Below are 22,344 nucleotides of genomic sequence, written 5' to 3' on the forward strand. Positions count from 1 at the left end.
TATTACTTGTAAATTCACCTGTCATATGTTGGTGGTGATATCATAACGTGCGTTGGCTTTTAGCTCTAACCACATAAGGAATGATATCTTTTACTGGAGAATTGGTCTCTGGCATTGTGGAAACTGATTAGTTACAGTATCACCCCCATATCTTGGATATAACAGTGCTGAAGATGTAGTATTTTAGCTCAGATGACAGGATTCTTTTACCCCATTTAGCTAGCTTCTACCTCCTATTCCTGAATTTCTTTTTTGACTTTGGCTTAGTGTGACTCAACAACTCTCAGGAAGTCAACAGCTGCCAGATGCTAAATGTAATTAAGGCTTTACGTGTATTTCAAATTTACGACATGTGTTTGGAACACAGGAAGCAAGGTAGGAAAGAAAGAGAAGGAAAAGTCTTGACTTGGTTTCAGTTACCCTTGCCCTGCTTGATGGATGTGAAGAGATGCTAGGAAACTATAGTCTTGCTATCTTCTAGAGCTCTATGGTTGCATGTTTAACATTGTTTTTAACATTGTTAGGATCTCCATCCTAACATAAATAGTGAGAAATTGTCATACAAGAGTAAGTCATTAATATCTTCCTTGAAAATATTTTTGGTCACAACATAGAGTCTGAGGCAAAATTTCTTTTATACACATGTTCAACTGATGGCAGATTGGGATCTATTTATCTGTATAGAATAATCTTTCAATGATGAGAAAGTCAAAATCGTTATAAAATACCAAGAAAATGATGGAAATGGACTTTGATAAGTGTTGAGAATGTATTATTTGCCTTTGTCAAAGTTTTATTTAATGTTTCACTTAATATTTTCTACTGTCATAACCTTTGTATTTGAGAATGTAGGATAAAATGTTCACTCAGAAAACAGTAATGCTAAGACTATACATCCATATAATAGAAACTGAAACATATATAAAGCAAACATTTTTTTTTTTTTTTTTGGTTTTGGTTTTTCTCCGGTACCAGGAACCGAACTCACGACCTTGCGCTTGCCAGGCAGGCGCTTATAAAGCAAACATTAATAAAAGCATAGGGAGAAACCCCATCATAGTGAGAAATTTCAACATGTATTTTTCAATTATTGATAGGGCAAACACATAGAAAATGATTATTACTGTATAGAAATATATAGACTAAAGTGTTTTTAACAATGAACCATATTTGAAATACAGACATAAATTATCAAATTTTAAGTATGGAAAACAACATTTGAATGAATTAAAAAAATTGAGATGATTTGCAGCTATGAGTAGAAACTAGCAAACTAAAAAACATATACACACACACAACATACACAATCAGAAAAGTAGAATCTAGTTACTTAGAGAAAAAATAATCATTACTAAAAACCAATCCAGAAAAGAAAGGGGTTCAAATAAATAATATAGGGGAAGTAAACAAAAATACTGCTCTGTAAAACTAGTAGAAAAACTTAAAAACTCAAAAACATATAGATAATTTTGTTCATATCCATTTGAAACATAGGTCAAATGGGCATGTTTTGACCTGTGTTTCTTGTTCAAGAACTTCCTAAATCACATAAAAAATAGAATCTGTTAGTAACACTGTAATCAAGAAATAAGACACTTTACCTGTAAACTGGTGATTGTCATAATAATTATGTGTAGCATCTGGTGACTCCAGTAGGCAAGTTCTAAGAATTTTACTGGCTTTGTCTAATTCACTGCAGCCCTGTGAAGGTACGTGCTATTTTGTGTCCACTGTATAAATGAGCAAAAGGAGACTCAGTGGAATTAGTTAATTCTAAGACTGTTACTGTAAATCAATATTTCTAAAACAGCCATTCTAATGCCCTCTTTCTTAATCCTAGGCTATACATACTGGCCATTTCCAGGGCTGATGTCCTAATGAATTAGAAACCTGTATACAAAAAGCTTAGAACTGTGCCTGCCGTATTATGAAGCCCTCAGTCAATGTGAGCTAATGTGGTACCCACTCTTAAACATGGAACAGTTGCCTACCACAGCTAACTCATGACTTTTTTTGTTTCCTCTTCTGATTTTTAAAGCACTTCATTTGGAGAGGCAGAGACTTATGTGGTTAAATGAAAGTAGGCATTTGTGATGCTGTCACATAGGATAATAATTGGTATAATTTTAAATACTGGAATTGATTTTTCCATCTTGTGGGGATTCCCATGAGCAGGAAAGTCTCCAGCCATCTAGGTTCCTGGACATTTCACTTCTATTTATGAACTGCCAGTTGTTCTGCAGGATCTTTCATTGTAACTGCTTTTGGGTTTTCCAAATTGGGCTTTGTTCAAGGTTGAAACAGGAAAATGCCACAACCGCACAACATAATGCCACATGCACCTTTCTCTTGGAGAGATACCCACCTTCTGGAAAAGCATAGTATATTGGAAATGTTCCCGTCTTCTCTAGCTATGTCGGTCTTTCCTTGAGTTGTACTGTGTTCTGCTGCATTAGAATGTTTCTAGGTACAAACTGTAAAATTGTTAACCCATGAGATTAAAATAATGAAACCAAAATTTTAGAAACATAAATCATTAACATTGTAGAGGTTATATGTAAAAGAAAATAGAGATTCTTGAAGTCTGTTTTGGAAATATAAATATTTGGGTTAAATTCTTGTGAATAATAATGCACGTACATTTGCTCTGTAGTTTTAAGCTTGGGAGTTTTGGTGAACATTATTGTCAACATTTGGGGAAAATATCTGAATGTGTTAAAGCAGATGAACTTTAGAAGGGCATTAAAAGAGAGCTATGTGAAGAATTTTTGTAAGTATTGCAAGTACTTAACATTAGAATTCATAAGTAGTTTCTTTAGTGGCATTCAAAAATGTGATCCTTGATTATACAAATACATAGTTTTTGTCTGAAAAAATTTCAGCATTGTTGTTATTGTCTTAGATTACTTATTTTGTATAGCTTGTATATGTCTACAATAATTCAAAGTCTAAATATATTTATATAAGCATAAACTAACAATATGGCAATATGTCTTAGTTAATCACAAAGAAATAAATTCTAACTTATAATTGCCATACTTTTTGGAACAGTGTTTGTGGCAAAAGCTACAAAGCTTCAAATGGCTTCAGTTACTTCCATGGAAAGAATTACATTGATTTTTTTTCTTAAAAACCTTCTAGAAAACTTAAAGCTCATATTTATACCTGACTTTACAATGTAGACTCTAACATTTGCTCAAGAAAACTGTCCCATGTTTGTTTACAAGAGATTCTCTTTGTTTTAAAATAAATGATCCCGGAAAATCTCCATTTTCAAAAGGAACTAATGTTTAAACAACCAATATTTTAACAGTAAAACCAACAGTAAAAATAACTTATGTAGCTTTATCTCCAAAAATAAAATTAAAAGTAGTATATTTTACTTTATGTTTGATAACATTTACTATTCAACTATCCAACATTTTTTCAAAAAGATAAAGAATAATCTGGGTTGAACATCATATATATTTTATGACAAAATTATATGATTCTATAATATTACATTCTTAACTGTAGGCTTGCATTTTACAGCATGATCATGAGGGATGAATTTTAAGCAAATATATGTATTCATTAATTTTCCTAGGGGTTACTTACTAACCTTGAGTTTAAATAATTATCAGTCTTCATTCAAGTTGCTATTTTCCTTATGCTTGGTATGACTGTTGATGATTTTTACTGTTTGCTAACTTGTGGAGTATTATGTTGTGAAACTCTGGGTCTTATTTAAGTCTTCTATTTTAGTGGGCTTCCTCTGGCGCTGAGCCAGTGGGATAAGTAGGACATTGCAAGTTGACCGTCGTATGTAGGTGAAAGTCCCTCACTTCCGTTCATCTATTTTCACAAGGCAGGAAGTGAAGATGGAGTGGGAGTGGGACACATCACTGCTACTGGGGGAAGTTAGGTTTTCAGAATCTCCACTAGGCCTTTGCAGGTACCACTCTGGTTGAGAGAGAGAAACTTCATTATATTTCTTCATGAGGCCTCTTCTGAGCATAATGCTGAAATTAAGCTTGATGAGCAAGATCTTATCTTGGCCTGCATTGACACCAGAGTGGGGGCCAGGAAAGACTTTGCTACTGGGAGAGGATGAAGTTCTGATCCACAATTTGATCATCTTCAATTTTACCAAGGGTGGGACCCCTGGTTACAGCAACCTGCATTTTGGGTTTAGTTTGTTTCTACTTGTGTTTCCAATTTGTAGGTTTCTTTCCCACTAGGTCTGGGATATGGGAGGTGATATGAGGGGCTGGGCGTTTAGCTCAGTGGCACAAAGCCTGTCTGGCAAGCGTGAGGTCATGAGTTCGATTCCCAGTACCGGGAAAAACAAACAAACAAAAAAACAAAGGAGGTGATATGAAAAACCAGATAACTCAACATCAGGTAGCTCCTTGGGTCCCAAGACCTTAAAAGTCTGATTTCTTTCCCCCTTTCACAATCTTATATTGTTTTTATATGTAACACCCAAGAATTTTAGCAGTACTTAATAAGAAGAAAGAAATAAGACTTCCATCTGTGTACAAAGCCAGAAGGTTGTCAAATCATTCTTTAGTTTTCCAACATTGTATCAACAATACCATTTCTTTTTTCTGTTGTTAACATACATTCATTTTGCTTGATCTTGATTTGGTGGCCTTGTCCATGATCCTGCTGCTTTCTTTTCTAGTTATCTTCATGAAAATCTGCATTCTCACCAGCTTTCCAATTTAATCTCACATTGTTATTATAATGCTCTCTGACTTCAGTAAGGGATTGATGAAGTAGACATTGATAAGGTGGTTGATTTGAGAAGAGATACTATTAGTAAATGGACAAGATGGATGAGGATTCATCTTGTAAGTGGTCATTAATGACTGTCTTGATGTTACAACAGTTTTTTCTTCCTTGTGTAAAATGTCTTCTCTTACACTCAAGGGGCTTAGTAGCATTTAGCTAATAAGTGTTTTCTATGTTGCACACAAGTCCATACCACAGTTAACGTTTATCTTTTTGCCCTTGTAGTAGAAAATCTGTTTAAATGCTGACATTTTCAGTGCTATTTGTATATCCTGGTATTGCCATGACGTGATAATTCTGACTTGGCTACATATGTGCTTCTCCTAGTTAAAGGTTATTTCAAAGTGTGAGAAGTTGGCAAAAACTTAGAAAAAACCATGATCGCAACGTGCCAAAATATTTTTCCTTGGACTTGTGTCCTCAGACAGAACTAGTGGGTCAAAGGACAATGCATGATATCTATTGCTAAATAACACTCTAAAAAACTTGTAAAGAGGATCCGGTTTCTATGCTGAGGTTAGGGTCAAAGAAAGGGCCAGAGAAACATCTCAAGAGATTTACTTCTAAATGCTGTGTTCCCCTATCCTAACCACCTGTTATTAGACATGAACATTTTGTCCCAACACTTGAAATTTGGGTAATCATTTATTATAAAAAATGATGGTGGCCTGGATATCATAATATGGGCCCATGCTGGCACTTTACTGGCAACAGGCCGATATTGTTGGAGTGAAATGAATTGGAACATCATCTGCATCTACTTTACTGAGCAGTATCAGGGAGGTTGGAGTCAGAAAGAGGTAAACCTGTGTTCCATGAATACTGAATTACTGTGCCTCCTCTTTATCTTTCCACAAGATAGTAAAGAAGGAATGAAGTGTTGACTGCTTCCCACTAGACATCTTAGCTTGGAGAATCACAATGACTGGTCTCTCTCTTCCATTCAAAGCTGCCATGGAGCTTAATACAGACATAAATACACAAGATGAATTAGAGCAAACTCAGTCCTCCACCAATGAGCAAAGTAAGTGCAAACCAATGAATTGACATAGTATTAAAGCTTCCCCCATCGTCTTTTATATTCCAAGCAGAGTGCATAATGTGGAGTTTTGTGATGCAAGAAGAACCACCTGGAAAATGATCACCTGCAATCACTTCATAGAGAAGAATGTTTGGAGAAACATTTTGTTGGGAGGGGGTATGGTGGCTTTTCAGTGGTGGGAACTGCCAGGAGCTCTATAGATTCACCTTCTCTAGAGGCACATCTCATAGACAAGCTGTGGAAGCATGAAGAGTTTGACCCTACGTGACCTCTCACGGGTCCCTGTGCTCTTCTATAGTATTTATTACTATATAGATTGCAGTTTGTTTATGTGATGCTTTTATTAATGTCTTTCCCAGTTAGGCTGTAAATATCATAAACTATTTTTTTTATAATGCTTCCAGTTATATCCCCATGCCTACCATATCACTGGGAACAATATATATGTGTGTGTTGAATGATTTAATCAGCGATGGGCCAGTTTTGTTTTTTACTCTATGGCTTACCAGCTTCCTGTGGTGTAAGTCAGTAAGTAAGAGGGAGTTTTGGCCCCACCTGTGCCAGGTTATTAGAATGGAGTTTCCATTTGTTGTATGAATGGAGAGCAGAGAAATGGGAGCTTAGAATTCTGGAGAACACATGATATTGGAGAGGCAGAGATGAAGATGAGTGTTGAGGATATTTTTGGTTGAAAGATAAAAATGAAATTACAAGGTAATTTTTTGAAAAAATGATTTTGGTTCTATGGAAAAAATCTTCCTTCCTATAAGCCAGTATGAGCTCATTTGTTCTTTTTTTTTTTTTTTTTTTTTTTTGTTGTTGTTGTTGTTGATTTTTACTCATTTGCTTTTTCCTTGTGATTTCAATGCAATACTTCCAGTTTTCTTAGTGGCATTGCTCAATGGTGGCTTGAAAGCTAAAACTTGACGTTGAAACTATTAGAGTGTACTTTTACTTTGGCAATATTTATGATCATTTTAATATTTATGCACCTTTTTTCTGAATCTGTGATGTTTCACTTTGCTTTAACATAAAACTAAGAACTTAAATTTTCTATCATGAAACAAATTTAGTAAAGACATCATCTCTATTTCATTACCTGTCATGTCCCATGTCTACTGTTGCCTAGTATCGTTTGTTCTCAGACCAGAAAGTATGGGGATGCCCTATCAGCACTTTTTCATCTGACATCTGTTCCTTGTTTTTTCCTGTAAGGTCTTTCAACCTTGGGCTAGGTAGTGAAACAAGAGGAAGCTCTGAGGGACGTGCCTTGGTACATACTCACTTCATTTGAGACATGTTAGATAGCTAAAACTTATAACATATAGACGAAAGGCATGTTTTAGCTTAGGTTGTTTTCATTTAGCTAGGGAAATGCAGCAATAATATTTTATGAACTCTAAAGATAAAATGGGAAAATCTGAACATGAAACATCTTTTTCCAGTTAATTCAGAGTGAAGAAAGCACCAACACAGAAACAGGATGTGTTCATATATATATTCACTACCTTATCTTTTATAGACTGTGAGACAGAAATAGCATTTTAGTGTACAATTATGAGACAATACCTAATTATGAAGAAGGCAGAGCAGAGTACCACAGGCAGAGAGTTTCAAGCCAGCCTAATAAGTGGTGCTGACAAAATAAACAGCAACACTCATCCCTGTGCCAAAGGCAGCAAAGGCTTCCTTTTCCCACACTATCCCATGCCCAGAGGAGTTTGTGCCCGGGTTAGGTCCCCAGTGAGTAAGTCTCACATTGCAGGAACAATTATATGTAGAATGGGGTTCATTCCATTTATGCAGTTCAGTAAGGCTGTGGTAAGGTCAATGTGCAGTGAAGAAAGAAAATTAAAAAACAATAAAAATGCATGTGTCTATTGTATATTAAAGTCACACTAAGTTACTACAAATAGTCTAGTTTTTTTAAAACATAAATTTAAAAATGATATCATATATGTGGGTTTTCACAGAATATATAGTTATATCGATGAGTTTTTAGAGAGATGAATGATTGGAATGGCTGTAAGGTAATAAATATACTATATATACAGAAGGCCAACCCTTGGCTTTGGTGTTATTTATAAGATATTCTCCACTTGAAGCATACAAGTGCATTTTTTTACTGCATTCTTTTCATCATCATAAACTCGTTAAAGACAAAAGAAATCAGCTTTTTCTGTCCATAAATAGAGTGGACCATGTGATTTCATCCAATTTGCATTGAAACCTTAAAATATCCTTTTTATGCAGCTGAGTGGTAAGGAAAACAAATAGAGCATTCAGGTGCATGAAAATGTGACCAGGTGGGCTTTTCATTGAGACTGCAGGAAGAACAGAGTGCAGGGGTCTGCAGAGACTGAGGTGAATTATGGACTTACCGCTTATTTAGGTGTGACCCTGGACACAATATTCAAACTCTTTTTTAAAATGATGAGAGTAAAAACCTAAACTCCTGGATTGTTATGAAATCTCAATGAGATAAATCCTATAAAGTACCTGGACCAATTTCTGACACATGACAACTTAAGTGTTCGATGAAAATGTGGTTCTCTTTGTTTCCCAGCAACCCATAGGTACTGCCTTGCATGCCCTCCATGCACAATTTATTTTTTCCATAGGGAAAGCCTACTGGTGGCTTTAATTGTTAGTTAACAAAGAGAAATTATTTGATATGTTTAAACTTACACTTCATTCTTTATATTGACTTCAGTAGTCTGTTACACACATTTATGTTTTAAAAAACAAGTTGACCTGAGACTCACAGTGATCCTGAGAGGATTTAATTTAAGGGATGATACCTAGATTTTACAGTTGAAAAAAAAAAAAAACAGGATTCATAGGGCCAGGAATATAGTTCAGTGGCATAAGCACCTGCCTGGCAAGCACAAGGTCTTGAGTTTGATACCTGGTACCAAAAAAAGAAAAAAAAAAAGAAAGAAAGAAAGAAAGAAAACAAAACCCCCTCAAAAACAGGATTCATAGAGGCAAGAGTCTTGTCACAAACTGGAGTCTTACCAGTAGAATAGCAGGAAAGGCTTCCAGGTCTTCTGGCTATATCTCATATTTATTAGAGAATTAAGGTTGTATGACATGGACAGAGACTGAAAAGGGATCAGGTGTAGGTTTTGCTAAAATCTAAATGAGTGATTTTGGATTAATCACTTAAATTATCTGGTCTGTAGTTTCTTCATCTATAAAATGATGCCAACAATATATTATCTCCATGATTTTATAAATTTGGAAAGGTATTTTAGAACTGTAAAATGAAACATGCCAATAAAAAAGATAGCTAAATAAGCACTTCGTATATATTGGGTATGGTAATGTTAAGTCTGATTTGTCGTGATTGTTGTTTCTTTTTTCTTGGCTACACAGTACTTTCTGAACAACAATGTCAAAATCCCTCAAAATCTCTGAAATGAAATCTGAACAGTCTGTTTGAAGACTGATGTTTGTTCCCTACTTACTCCCATATTGGTCATTCTCTGGTTCAAGACCAGCTTCTGCATCCACTAGTGTCCTGGCCAGTCAGAAACACTTGCTGGATGAGAAAGAGGTCTGCCTGCTTTCTTGTAAGGATACGGAGAATGTTGTCAAGCATGTATTTTAATCTGTGTCTCTGTTGCTGTCCTTCTAGGAACAAACTTCACCCTTGCGGAACTGGGCATCTGTGAGCCCTCCCCGCACCGAAGTGGCTACTGCTCCGACATGGGAATTCTTCACCAGGGCTACTCCCTGAGCACAGGGTCCGATGCTGACTCCGACACCGAGGGAGGGATGTCCCCAGAGCATGCCATCAGACTGTGGGGGAGAGGGATAAAATCCAGGCGCAGCTCCGGCCTGTCCAGTCGTGAGAACTCAGCCCTTACTCTGACTGATTCTGACAACGAAAATAAGTCAGATGATGAGAACGGTAGGCCTCTTCTTAAATACCTTTCAATGTTCTATGCACTGCCCAACAATATATTATCGGGGCTTGGGTTTTGTTTTTTTTTTTGTTTGTTTGTTTGTTTTGTCTTTTAATAAAGTGGCATAAGAGAACCATTCATTTTCTTTTAAATAGACCCTGTCTACCCAGGCTGAGCTGGGGGAAAATAAACCAGCAACCCTCAAGCACACAACAAATGAGAAGAGAATTTTAAAATCACATTTTGATGATAACATGGTATTCAGGTATAGTCCGTGAGTCTTATTAGCAAGTAAATTACATGGCAAAAGAGGCAGCTTGATAAACTATGACCTATACCTTGAGAATGTCCTCTCTGCACAAGTGTCTAGGTCTTTGTATTGATTTCCCCTTCTCAGTAAATGGCAACCTGGGTTATTTTTTTCATGAAGATCTCTTAAGAATCCTACCTTATCTTAGACTTTCATTTCCAGGCGCATTGCCTCATATCCGTATTGAAGATCAAACTTGGAACACATGCTCTGGAGTTTAATAATGACAAATCGGAACAGAATTGTTTTCAGAAAAGTCTTCTCTTCCAGCTTTACTTTTCCCCTTGGTAACAATGTAGGTTAATGGCTCCTCACATCTCTTGTCACAAATCACTCTTGCCTATCCATCAGCTTTCTATGTGGGTTTTAATAAAACTTCGAAAATTAAATGCTTCTAATCATTAAGCAATAAATACAGGGAAGGCGGAATGAGTCATTTAAGAGATAAGGTGCTTATTTGTGGATTTCCTAGAGACTTAGAACTGTGTTTAGTCAAATACAGTTTCTTAAGAGATAAATTGCACTAGGTACAGCTGATTTCTGAAGGAAGCATCAAATGCTCTGCAGTTTGTTATGAATAGACTGCGTATTTGCTAAAAGAATTACCATTAAAATGTTTACAAATAGATCAGTTAAGAATGTTTATATAAAATATTATAAACTTCTGCTAGTGCAGCTTTAAGTATCTTCTTTCACTGAAAAAAGAAAAAGAAATTTACAGGCAGACAGCTTGTGAATGCAAAAACAGAGCTAAATACCATTTAATCTTGAAAGATTTGAAAATACATCATTTTCTGAGGAAGTGGCATATATTCAAAAAGATATCACTTTGTTGCATTTAAATCTATCTTTAATTTGGAAATAATTTATTCTCCAGTGGGGCAAGGGGATGAGTCTTACTTAGCCTCCGTTCCTGTAGCTAATCAAGGTGTACTCTCAAGGAAAAATCCGCACTTGACTCCTTTTGAATTTTAACAAAATTCTTGCACGTGGCACATTCAACATTCTGAGGTGCTTATTTGATAGGAAATTACTTTTCAAAGTTTCCATGAAGGCATACATTGAATTCATTTACTGATGTCCTTTTTCAACTTGTGGGTGTCAGACACTATTTAAACGGAGACAGTTTGATTGCCTAATAAATACAATCACTTGTAATACAAGAATTTATGGTGCATTTTAAATAAGGCGTTTTAGCAAATCTCCCATCGTTACCATTCTCAGATATCTGCAAGAAACCATCTACATGGGGCTCTTTGAACAGATTTATAGAGCCTGCACCCTCTTCCTTCCAGTTTTATCTATATATGTGTCTGTGTGTCTCTATCTATATCTATACCTACATCTACATCTACATCTACATCTACATCTTGAACACAACCAGTAAGGGAAGGTTTTCAGAGAGGCCAAATGAGAAAAGAATTCTTACCTTGAATTTACGTAGAACTGCTTTTGATGGGAAAACATTATAGTTAATCATGTATTTGGTAGACCAATAACAGTTTGTTTTTCTCAATATTATTTGGAACATCATATTCAAACATTTTGTACTTTATGAGAGTATATATAAATTGCTGCATTTAATAGGTAATAAACACTTAGCTATCTTGATTTTCATGTAATCCTACTTATAGTACAATCAGTACAACTGTATAAAGAGGAGTATATATGAGTGCATCCGGCAAAGCCTATGGGTGATATTGAAGCCAAAGTCCAAGGGAGGTGATAGTTATTTTTAGATACACGGACAAAATGTCTTACCTTTCCTCTTTTTAAGAAATTTTCAGTACATCATATATGCAAATGATGTACATAATGCAGGAGCTGGTCTCACTTTTGGCAAGAAATAACAATTTAAAATTTACATGTCACATCATAAACTCTGAACAAATAGAAAGTAAGGTACAAGCAACTCTGCAGCTTGGAGCATTAACTTCACCAAACTTTTTGCTCTTTCTCTCTGACAAATTCTGTTTAGCTCACAAAGAAATCAATGCTTTCTCACATCACTGATTTTATGAAGTTTGGGAATGTATTATCATATAGATTGACAGTTGCCCCACTGGTTCCACACCACAGCGTGGACACTTACAAAGCCATCATTAATTTCTCACACTTATACCCAGCAATGGCTTCCTCCATAATAAACACTGTGTCCTTCAGAACCAAATCAATAGCCTTTTAGGTATGCCTCTCTTGAAGGGGAAGTCACAGAATCTATACTTTGAGAAAGAAGCTCTTCAATTCAATTTTGATGATACATGGTCATCAAACAATCTTTTCTGCAGGATTCGGTTATAAGGTAGAATTATTTCTCACAGATTTTTCACAGTGTGCACTTATAATTTTCCTTTATAAAATCTGGTCATGATTTTGCTAAGTGGAGTAAGTGAGGGAAGTCTGATCTCAAAAACCAACTTTTCTTCCTAGAACATGATGTGTGCAATCTTCAACATTATGTAGCAAAACCCTTGGCTTGACTTTGCCAGTGTTTCTTTCTAGATCCTAGGTCATTGTTGATTGGATTTCCTGTGTGCTTCTGTGACAAAAACGACTCATGAACTTGATAGTTTCATCATGCTGAGCACATAGATAGACTTATTTTATTTTAGTGTATTTTCAGTGTAGGCCGTTCAAAGATACTACTACTCACAGCTCTGCATCTTACCCTCTCTGCACGGTTGCAAAATTAACATTGTACTGGCAAGAGTTGAGCTGCTTTAAATAGATAAAATTCCCAGGTTCACAGAATCTTATCAGATTCTTTATCTCTCCCTTGAAGATAATGATGGCTTGGCTGGAAATGACAATGAGAATTGAGAACAGCTTGGCTAAGTTTTTGCTTTGTGAAATTCCATTGCACCAGTACAAAAGGATTTCCTAGTGAGTTTAAATTAGAATCTTACTTTTTATTTTAGAAATAAATGTCCCACTTATAACATGTCCTTGCTGAAGCCCTTTGTATCACCTAAGTTACAGAAAAAAATGGGGCAGTCACTAGTACACAAGAATAACTAATTGTCTCCTTAAAGATGCGAAATCTTGTCCTATGTATTCTTTCCTCCCTTAGGCAGTTGCTTCACCTTGAGGACTTAAAAATATCAGTGAGGTTTTCTTTCCCCAGTGTAATCCTAGTTTCAGTTATTTTATTGAAAATCTAAAAAGAAAGAAAAAGAAATTAAGCTTGGCTGTGGGATAGAAAAGCAGATAATACAGAGAACTAAATCTGGCATTGGTCAAAGACTTGGAAAATTTATTCCTTCTCTTCTTTCTCAGTTTTTATTCAAATAGGAACGAAGTCCACTTTCCTGTGTTGTCCACTGGGAGTTTAATAATTCTCATGATATTCTTTGAAATTGAAACTATAAATGTTGTGTTAATTCTACTGCATTCCAGAGAATGTACTTTTTATTTTATTTTATTTTTTATTTTAAAGATAAAAGACCAAAAACATTAACAAAAACACAGCATTTATAAAACAACACAAAAACAATAAAAGCAATGCAGAATTTCAGACAAGGTGACAGGAAATTAACAATGGTTGTTGTATTACATATTGTTATCTTCAAATTGGTTTCTCAGATAAACAAATATAGGCATGTAAGATTGATCAAACACTTAAACATTAACTGTTCCTTTGAATAAAGCAATAGAAATCGATATTAGTAGTAGTACAACTATCATAGCCACCCTGTGTATACGTATATACATATTTTTACTTTCTTTCTTTCTTTCTTTCTTTCTTTCTTTCTTTCTTTCTTTCTTTCTTTTTCTTTCTTTTCTCTTTTCCCTCATTTCAGTTTTTCCTTCCTTTTCAGCAGTTTCTTTCCCTTTCACAATATCTATATAGACTTTATTTATTCTTTCAGGTCCTTATACTAGTGAGGCATTACAGTGTTTACACATGCAGGTCTGATTTATTTCACTTATGAGTATGGTCTCTAGTTGTGTACATTTAGTTATAAAAGCCTTGAGTTTATCTTTCTTTATAGCTGAATAATATTCAATTATATAGAAATACCACAACCTTTTTATGCATTTCTCAGTTGATGGGCATTTCCTGAATAAACTACAATTAGAGGTCTCATTCAACCCATCTATTTCCCTTTTGGGTATTTTTCCAGGAGAACTGAAAACATCATATCACAGCGATATATGTGCACCCATGTTTATAGCAGCACAATTTATTTTCTTTTAAAGAGAAAAAAATAAAAATAACATAAAAGAGTTTCAAAACAGGTTAGTAGGAGCGTTACAATAATTAATATATTGCATATTGTTGTCTTGATAATAGTTATTCAGAGTATAAGATATCGGTACGATATAATGTCTAAACAATATTAGCATGAACATTTCAATGAACTAAGATGAACTAGCTGCATAACTATCTTAGCTATCTTGTGTATAAATGTATATTTTTTTCTCTTTCCCTTCCTTTCTTTCCCCTTTCCCCTATCACAGTTTGTTTTTTCTTTTTAACAGTTTCTTCCTAATTCACAATGTCTATTACATATTTTGGACCTTATCTACTCATTCAGTTTCTCACACTAGTGAGACAATACGAAGCTTACACATATGGGTCTGATTTATTTCACTTATGAATATGGTCTCCAGTTGCATCCATTTACCTATAAAAGTCTCCAGTTTATTCTCCTCTATGGCTGAGTAGTACTCCATTACACAAAAAAAAACTACATCTTTTTTGTCCATTCTTCAGTTGATGGGCATTTGGGTTGTGTCCAAGATTTAGTTATTACAAATTGTGCTGCTATGAACTTGGGTGCATATATATTACTGTGGTATGACGTGTTTAATTCTTCTGGGAAGATACCTATAAGGGGAATAGCTGGTCCTAATCCTAGTTTTTTAAGGAATTCCACACTGATTTCTACACTGGTTGCACCAGTCTACACTCTCACCACCTGTGGAGAAGCTTTTGTTTTTCTCCACAGCTCCTCCAGCATTTGTTATCAGTGGATTTTTTGATGGTAGCCATTCTTTCTGGGGTGAGATGGAGTCTTAGCATTGTTTTAATTTGGATCTCTTGAATGACCAATAACGTTGAACATTTTTTCATGCGCTTATTTGCCATTTGTATTTCTTCATTTGAAAAGTATGTATTCATCACAAATGCCAGTTTTTAGATTGGGACTTTGAATTTGGGACAGCTGATTTATTTCATTTCTTTTTATGTTCTAGACATCAACAATCTAAATATTAAAATATAAACACTGAATTTATTGGAAGAGAATATAGGTAGAAATCTCAAAGACATAGGCATAGGCGAAGACTTCATTAACAAAACCCAGACTGCAAGGGAAATACAAAGAATGAATAAATGGGATCTCACTTTATTAGAAAGCTTTTGCACACAATATGTATGTATAAATTTAGCTGGCTCTCAGCACATAATGGACTTATGTAAAGTGTTTGTCGAACATGATTCCTTTAGATTGTGAGTCCTTCGGGCAGAGGTCTGTGATGTGTCCATATCCTCGGCAAAACTTCAGCCCATCCAGGTGCTTATGGGTTGTTAACTGAGATAGGTGGAAAAAACCCTAGGGGAGGAAGGGTTTTGCTTAGTCCCAGGGACAAGGTAAGTTGTTATTGCCAAGCAATTTGCAATTTTTTAAAGGAGGTAAGTTTCTTGAAGTCCTCCTAACTCCTTTTTAAGACCACCTTCCCAATTATATAGGCAGTAGAATGTTCCATTAAATAAATGAATACAAGACTTGATAATGAATTTCCACTTCCACACTGCGTTACTAGTTTTACATTCATGCAAATTCATTTTCTATTTTATCATTTACTTCTTTCTTCTACCCTCACATGTAAAAATTACAAAGAATGCCTGGAACAAAGAAACCATTAGCTGCAAACATAGTCCAGGATTCATAATTTTGCTCTTAAGGTAAACAAAAAAGTTAGGAATAAGAAAAGTAAATGTGTAGCCACAGAAAACATACATTAGTATTTAACTGTATTTTTGATGTTGATATGGGATAATTTCTTTTCAAGTCGAGATTTCTGTGGAACCTAGAGAAAAAAAGGTCTCAATTCCTTAAAAACAAAAAACTGAAAAAAATTAGAACAAATTTGAAGGGATTCTGGATAACAATTATGTCAAATTGTTTTAAAGTTTATTTTTTTACTTGCAAATTTGAAAGAGTAACATTTATAAAGATGAGTGCAAAATGAGTTATTGTGGACTGAAAGAAAAAACGCACTTGGAAACAAGATGTGATGGGCCCTCAGCTGAGTCTGTTCCCCAGTGAAATGATGATCTCACCGTACTGAATCAGATGCAATTTCCTAAAAAATTCAGATTACAAAGGCTTTAAGTACATTATTTCTTAAAACATTTATTAATTGGAATCTGAAAGATAGGATTATTACATTGCTAAACACAACTAATAATAATTACTGCCAGAAACACAATATAAGATTCGCGCACAGCAGGATACATATGCAAGAAATGAAAGGACTGATGCTCTGTGACGTGCTTGCGTGCTACTCTGAAGGTTTAGGTTTTGGGCAAATTAAGCAATATTTATACTACTTTAAAGTAGACCAGAGTGTTTCAAAGCATTTAAGAATATGTGCCTTGTTTCAGGACTGCACGTTCCAGATTATAAACTTTACTGACATGGCCTTTAGTTATTAATATATTTCTTTTTTTCCTTTGGTGGTTTCTTTCATGTTTGTTAATGCTCCCAGGGGCTATCAAGGATTGATTCCATTCAATAAATACAATAAATAAAATGAAGCACTAAGCCTCACTTTTGGCAAGGGCATTCTGATTATTACACGTGTAATCTCTAGGCCTTCAGGGAGACATTGGGCTTGGTGGATAATCATTTGGTTTTAAGCTGCTGAGTTCCTGATATCAGTACTTTAACTTTCACTGGAGTAGCAAAGGCAGTGTGAGTAAGAGGCAAAATGTTTCTGTCAGTTCACTCTGGGAAGCCTCGGCAGTAAGAAAATTCTAACGTTTTTGCTTACTGTTCAGTCATGTTTTTAGTTTGCCTGTTGTTTGTCAAGGATCAAATTAAATTTATGTAAGAGATAGAGAGATGTGCTATGAATCAAGTATTAGGGTCCTAAATAAATTGAATTAAAGCTAAGATGGTGTAAATTTTCTGCAGACAACTGAATCTGAATGAACTTAAACAGAAAATAATATCAAACTAAAAAGGAACTGAGAAGAGCATAAGCGATGAAATAAAACATCTCAATTAGCCATTCTGCAACTGGGACAACTGGAGGAAGAAAATTTCAAGAAACACAGTCGTACATAGGGGAGGAATTACAGATAGGTATATATAGATAGGTATAGATATAGATTTGAGGTTTAATTTTGAGTATTATTTAAAGCTATCGGAAAGAACTACCTAGAAAATTTTACCTTCCATGTTTCCCTAACCATGATATGAGTGATATTGAAGGAGTCACAGACGGGGTAAGAGATTTATGGGACAGCTGTCAACAGCACAGTTTAAGAATCCAGCCTATGGAATTGTTTCATTTAGTCAGTACAGTATTTATTAAATTTGATCACTAACACTTTAAAAGTGATAGAGTTCATATTAGAATTTCTATCTTTGGGTTTTCTTGAATCAAAAGAAGGTCAGAAACGCTGGTTCAGGTTTTGCTCAGCACAAATCTCTCCCAGAGGAGGGCTGACAATCAGAGCACCTACTTGGATTACCAACCATGACTAACTTACAAACTTTCAGCAAATCAGAGATAATAAACATTATAGAAATAAAGCTAGAACCCAGTGATGTTATTTTAATTAAACATGTGTTTAGAATAACATTATTTCTTTGTTGTAACTTTGACGCATCTGCAAAGTGTATTGGCTATACCAAATTTCTAAAATAGTTTTAAGTCAATTAGATTTTAATGCTTCTGATAAAATTAAGTCAAATTAAAGTCTGTTTAATTTGGGAAGCAATAAACTAATTATATATTTGTGGGGGAGGGGTTTAAATAGATGATATGTGATTTCCATGTTCTCAGAGAGATGTACTGAAGTACTGAAAAGTTAAGGCAAAACAACTATGATTTCACGTATTTCTGAGGCCATTTTCATGTGAAAACACCTACATGGACGTTTTAAAAACTAGGTGGAGGGAAAACCTCCTTTAAAAACTTGAGCTACTCAAAATGATTGAAAACAAAACAAAACAACAACCAGGGCTTTCCAGAGGAAGCCATTAAAGATAAAGGAAATAGCTACATATCATTATGTTTAATTTGGGTCCAGCAAGTGGTTTAGTGAATCTGTTACACTGGGGGGAAAGACACTGAAACCTAGGCTAAGAGATGGAAAAACAGTGGCATAGGAAGAACTTAAGCTGCCCGAGGGAAAAAGACAAAGGTCGGGGAGCAAAGTAGGGTGACACTGAGCTGGCACTAAGTAAGATTGGGTAACAGTATGCCCTAGCCAAGAATCATTCTATGGGCAGTAAGCAGGACCCCTAGCCTTGTGTAGGGAGCGCTCTCCTTCACCATGATTGATATTCCTATTACCTTACCAATCCAGGAATGTTTGTGAAAGAGAAAGGGTAATTGAAGCATAAGCAGGTTTCAAGATAGAATGTAACTCAAATTTTTTAGTTAGAATTCTTTAGAAAAAAGTGGTTAGGCCTTAACTTTGTGGAGGTTTCTACTATCCTAGGGGCAACACAGAAGACTGACATTATAACAACATTCCTACTTATGTTAAACATAAAGAAAGGGACTGGAGTCAAGCTGAGATTCTTTAATATAGGAAATTCTTCCCTTCTGAAAGGATTTAAGGCATGGCTGCGCATTGCTCCACATTATGCAAAGCTATGCTGTGGGTGTGTCTGTATGTGTATACCTATACTTATGTGCATGGTGGGAGAGGGGCCATTTGGAAAAAGCATGCTCTTGAGAAGGAGCAGGACTTCAAGAAGTTGAAGTGGCCAGAATTTTAGATACATTTGTTACACAGTTGCAAGGGAAGAAGTAAAAAGACACCTGTGTTGACCTTCGTTGGCTTGAACTCCCTTCATCCTCTTACACCAAGAAGCATGCTCTTTAAAGTCTCAAATACTTTCAGCCAATTATGCTGCCCATGCACACAGGTGAGAGTCCACATCCCAGAGCCCACTTCCTCTCAAGTCCCACATGAGAACTCTTGCCACTGGGGAGCCCTGGATCATGTTGAGTCTGACAGAGAAATCTGTTTGACTTGGTGGGGTGTCTGAATTTGATTTTTTGTGATATCTAATTTTCTATGTCCCTCTACCTTCCCAGCCCTCATCTCTTCTTCCAGGAAATTCTCACCCTTCCTGAATCTAGCAAGGTCTGGTCACCTCATTGTGAACTAATTTCTCTAGTAATTCATTTTACTCTTAAAATTAGTATGATTGCATCTCCAATATATGGTTTAAGCATACATGCTTCATGGGATGCAGAAAAAAAATATTAGAAATTTTATGATGCATTTTAAAAAGTTATCCTTTAAAATTTCAATTTTAATTACATTTTATCACATATGTGTCACATACACATGTATAAGATAGATTACATTAATACAGAAATGTACACATTGGAAGATGGACCACAAGTTTAAATTCATATAGGTATATCGCATACTGTTGAGTGACTATTGTTTTAGAAATTTTTTTCTTAGGAGAAGAAATCTAAGTAATCAGTGGCCCCTCAAATATTTGGACGACCCATTGTCTTCGGGCAACCTGTCAGATTGTCCTATTTTTTCATGACCGTCTGTACTGACCATGCATTACTGCTTGTGTGAAACACTTCTTGCCTTCTTGTCAGTACCCTTTGTTGACTTTTCCTTCTTAAGCAGATAGATAAGAACATTTACTTTGTTGTTTACCTAAGAAAGCAAGCACCCTTACTCATTTATAGAGAAAATCCTGCTTGTTCTCAATAGAAAAATAACAAAATAACTATTATGTCCACAGACATGAGGGCAGGTTTGAGGAGATACCATTATATTTAGGTTGTAAATGCGGATCAGCACTTCTAGGAGTAGAAATGAGGTGATGGGTATTGCAGATGAGTAAGAGCTAGTGTGTGGTGATAGGAAAAAGGGAGTCGGGTGAAAGTGATGATTTTTCAGGGGACAGTGTTTTCCAGAAACTGAAAACTCTAGTCAGACTAATTGGGACATAGTGATTTTATTGGGCCTCACAATTATGTCAATAAATGTGCAGCAACCACATGACTAGGAACAGAATTTCAAGCTGAAGAGCTTAGGTCTGACAAGATTTTAGGAAACTATTGAAAGTGCATTTGATCAGAGACTGTTCCATTTTCCCAGGCTGCTGATTAGAACACACACACACTAACACTCATACACACACACACACACACACAGGTTTGCACAAGAAGGTACCAATATTAGATGCTGTGCTCAGTGCTTAGATTAGGAAGCCATAATCCAGACAGAAGGACCCATGAAACTTCTAGATGACAATGCGTCTCCCTGCTTCTTGGCATTTGCATTGGAGGAATTAACCCCTGAGCTGCGTAGGAAAACTGAATATTTGCACTTTAGTTATTAAAATTCTGAAGCTTCTAAATTGAAACAGCATAACAAAAAAATAGGAGTAGGTGCATATTTCCCTTCTCACCTCATGCAGGGAAACACTACCTTCTTGCATAGACAAGATAATATTACAACAGATAGAATCCAATGATGACAGCACTCAATCAAATGATTAGTAAAGTGACATCAAATATTATTATGTACAAAGAAAATGGTCATAACATTATTTTTAAAAGAACTAGTGTGCTGTAGGTGTACATGAGCTAGAACTACTCCAGGATAATGTTTCTCAGTGATTTTATCTGCTTCTATATCCTTGCTGTTTCCTCATAAGTCATTCTCATGCAATGCTTCATTGCTCCTGTAACTACCATTATGTCTTCTTTTTATCCCCAAGCTTTCATATGTTCATCTCTCATGTTTTTTAATAAGACTTAAAAGAAACCCATTCACATTTCAAGCTTTCTGTTTGTCTTTATTATTTACTGTATTTAAAAATTTTCATTAAGTTCATCTTTGTTATATCTAGAATTCCCTCATTTTAATTTGTGGAATGTATTTTGTTTCTTTTCAAAATTTTTAGAATGGGTGCTAGCTTTTGTCACTTTCAATCTTCCTTATTTAATAAGAATGACTATAATTTCCATGCCCTAAACAATTCAGTACAACATGTTTATCTTTCCATTGCTTTGTTAAACAGTTTCAGTTCCTCTAGACATTCAAAATGGAGCTGAATCCTAGAACTACAATTATTTTAGTTTATTACTGACAAATAATGAAGGACAAGATATTATTGATTCTTTATGATATATATATATTCAACATTTATCTATAGTTATGATCTATAGTTATATGAAATGTATACAGCATGAAATATATATATGTTTATAGACAAACATAAAAAACATGAAAAATAAAAATCACCTGTAATTTTATGACAGTAGTATCATATTTTTATGCAAATCTACTTTAGTCTTTGTATTTCTAAGTAAGAGATAAAAAGATAAATTTTTTTTACATTTGGCAGCATGATATACAAGCCTTGTATAACTTTATTTTTTGAGTAACTGTACTCTCAGCATTTTTCCTCAGCATTAAATATATTTTTGCAGTATTGAAGGGATGCATGTCACTTGTTTAACCAAATAAATTTTCTCAGGTTTTTTCACTGAGCATTTAACTTTATTTTTGGTTTAGTTGCAGGAAGAACAGTGTGATGAGTAAAATCCATACCAATAAATTCCTGTGGCTACCCCTATTTTCTTAGGATGAATTCCTAGCAGAGATAGAACATGCAGTTATCTTGCACCGAAATTCCTTTGAACTCCTTTCCTACGGCAGCAGCTACACTCATAGCTGTGTGAGAATCACCCAGCACACGCTCCTATGGTGCTCAGCAGTCTCCAGAAACAGACATTCACATCCTGCCAAGTCATAGAAGAAAATATTTTCATTCTGCTCTTATTTATTTTAATACTCATGAAGCTGAAGAACTCCTTCTATCCACTGCCTATGCATTTTTATTTTATGATTGGAAACTTATCTCCATATAAGGAGATATTGGAATGATTTTTCTCATTTTTTAAATTTGTGTTAACTTTTTATGAAGCCTACAGTGATCCCTGAGAAGGTCTGGTGTCCTTATCTGTACATAGACTTTTCAAAAGCACAATTATAGGTAAAAAGAAATCATTTGGCTGCATTTTCAAAAGCAGACCTGTTTTCTGTAGAATGGAGCACTATATATATATAT

The 22,344-nt window shown here is 35.2% G+C and overlaps 1 protein-coding gene across 7 annotated transcripts in view; it reads left to right on the forward strand.

Annotated features, from left to right (window-relative positions):
• Positions 1-22,344, forward strand: part of Tenm2 (teneurin transmembrane protein 2) — a 1,190,054-nt gene that overhangs the window by 354,446 nt on the left and 813,264 nt on the right. For 5 of the 7 annotated variants that reach the window (XM_005376287.2, XM_005376288.2, XM_005376289.2 and 2 more), the window contains exons 4-5: positions 5,726-5,800; positions 9,459-9,734. In XM_005376287.2, coding sequence (XP_005376344.1) covers positions 5,726-5,800; positions 9,459-9,734 — 351 coding nt within the window. The remainder of the gene's footprint in view (positions 1-5,725; positions 5,801-9,458; positions 9,735-22,344) is intronic. The other 2 variants (XM_005376291.2, XM_005376292.2) reach the window with 1 other exon arrangement.

Source organism: Chinchilla lanigera, unplaced genomic scaffold (genome assembly GCF_000276665.1).
Source record: "Chinchilla lanigera isolate Chin_1 unplaced genomic scaffold, ChiLan1.0 scaffold00007, whole genome shotgun sequence".
NCBI lineage: Eukaryota > Metazoa > Chordata > Mammalia > Rodentia > Chinchillidae > Chinchilla > Chinchilla lanigera.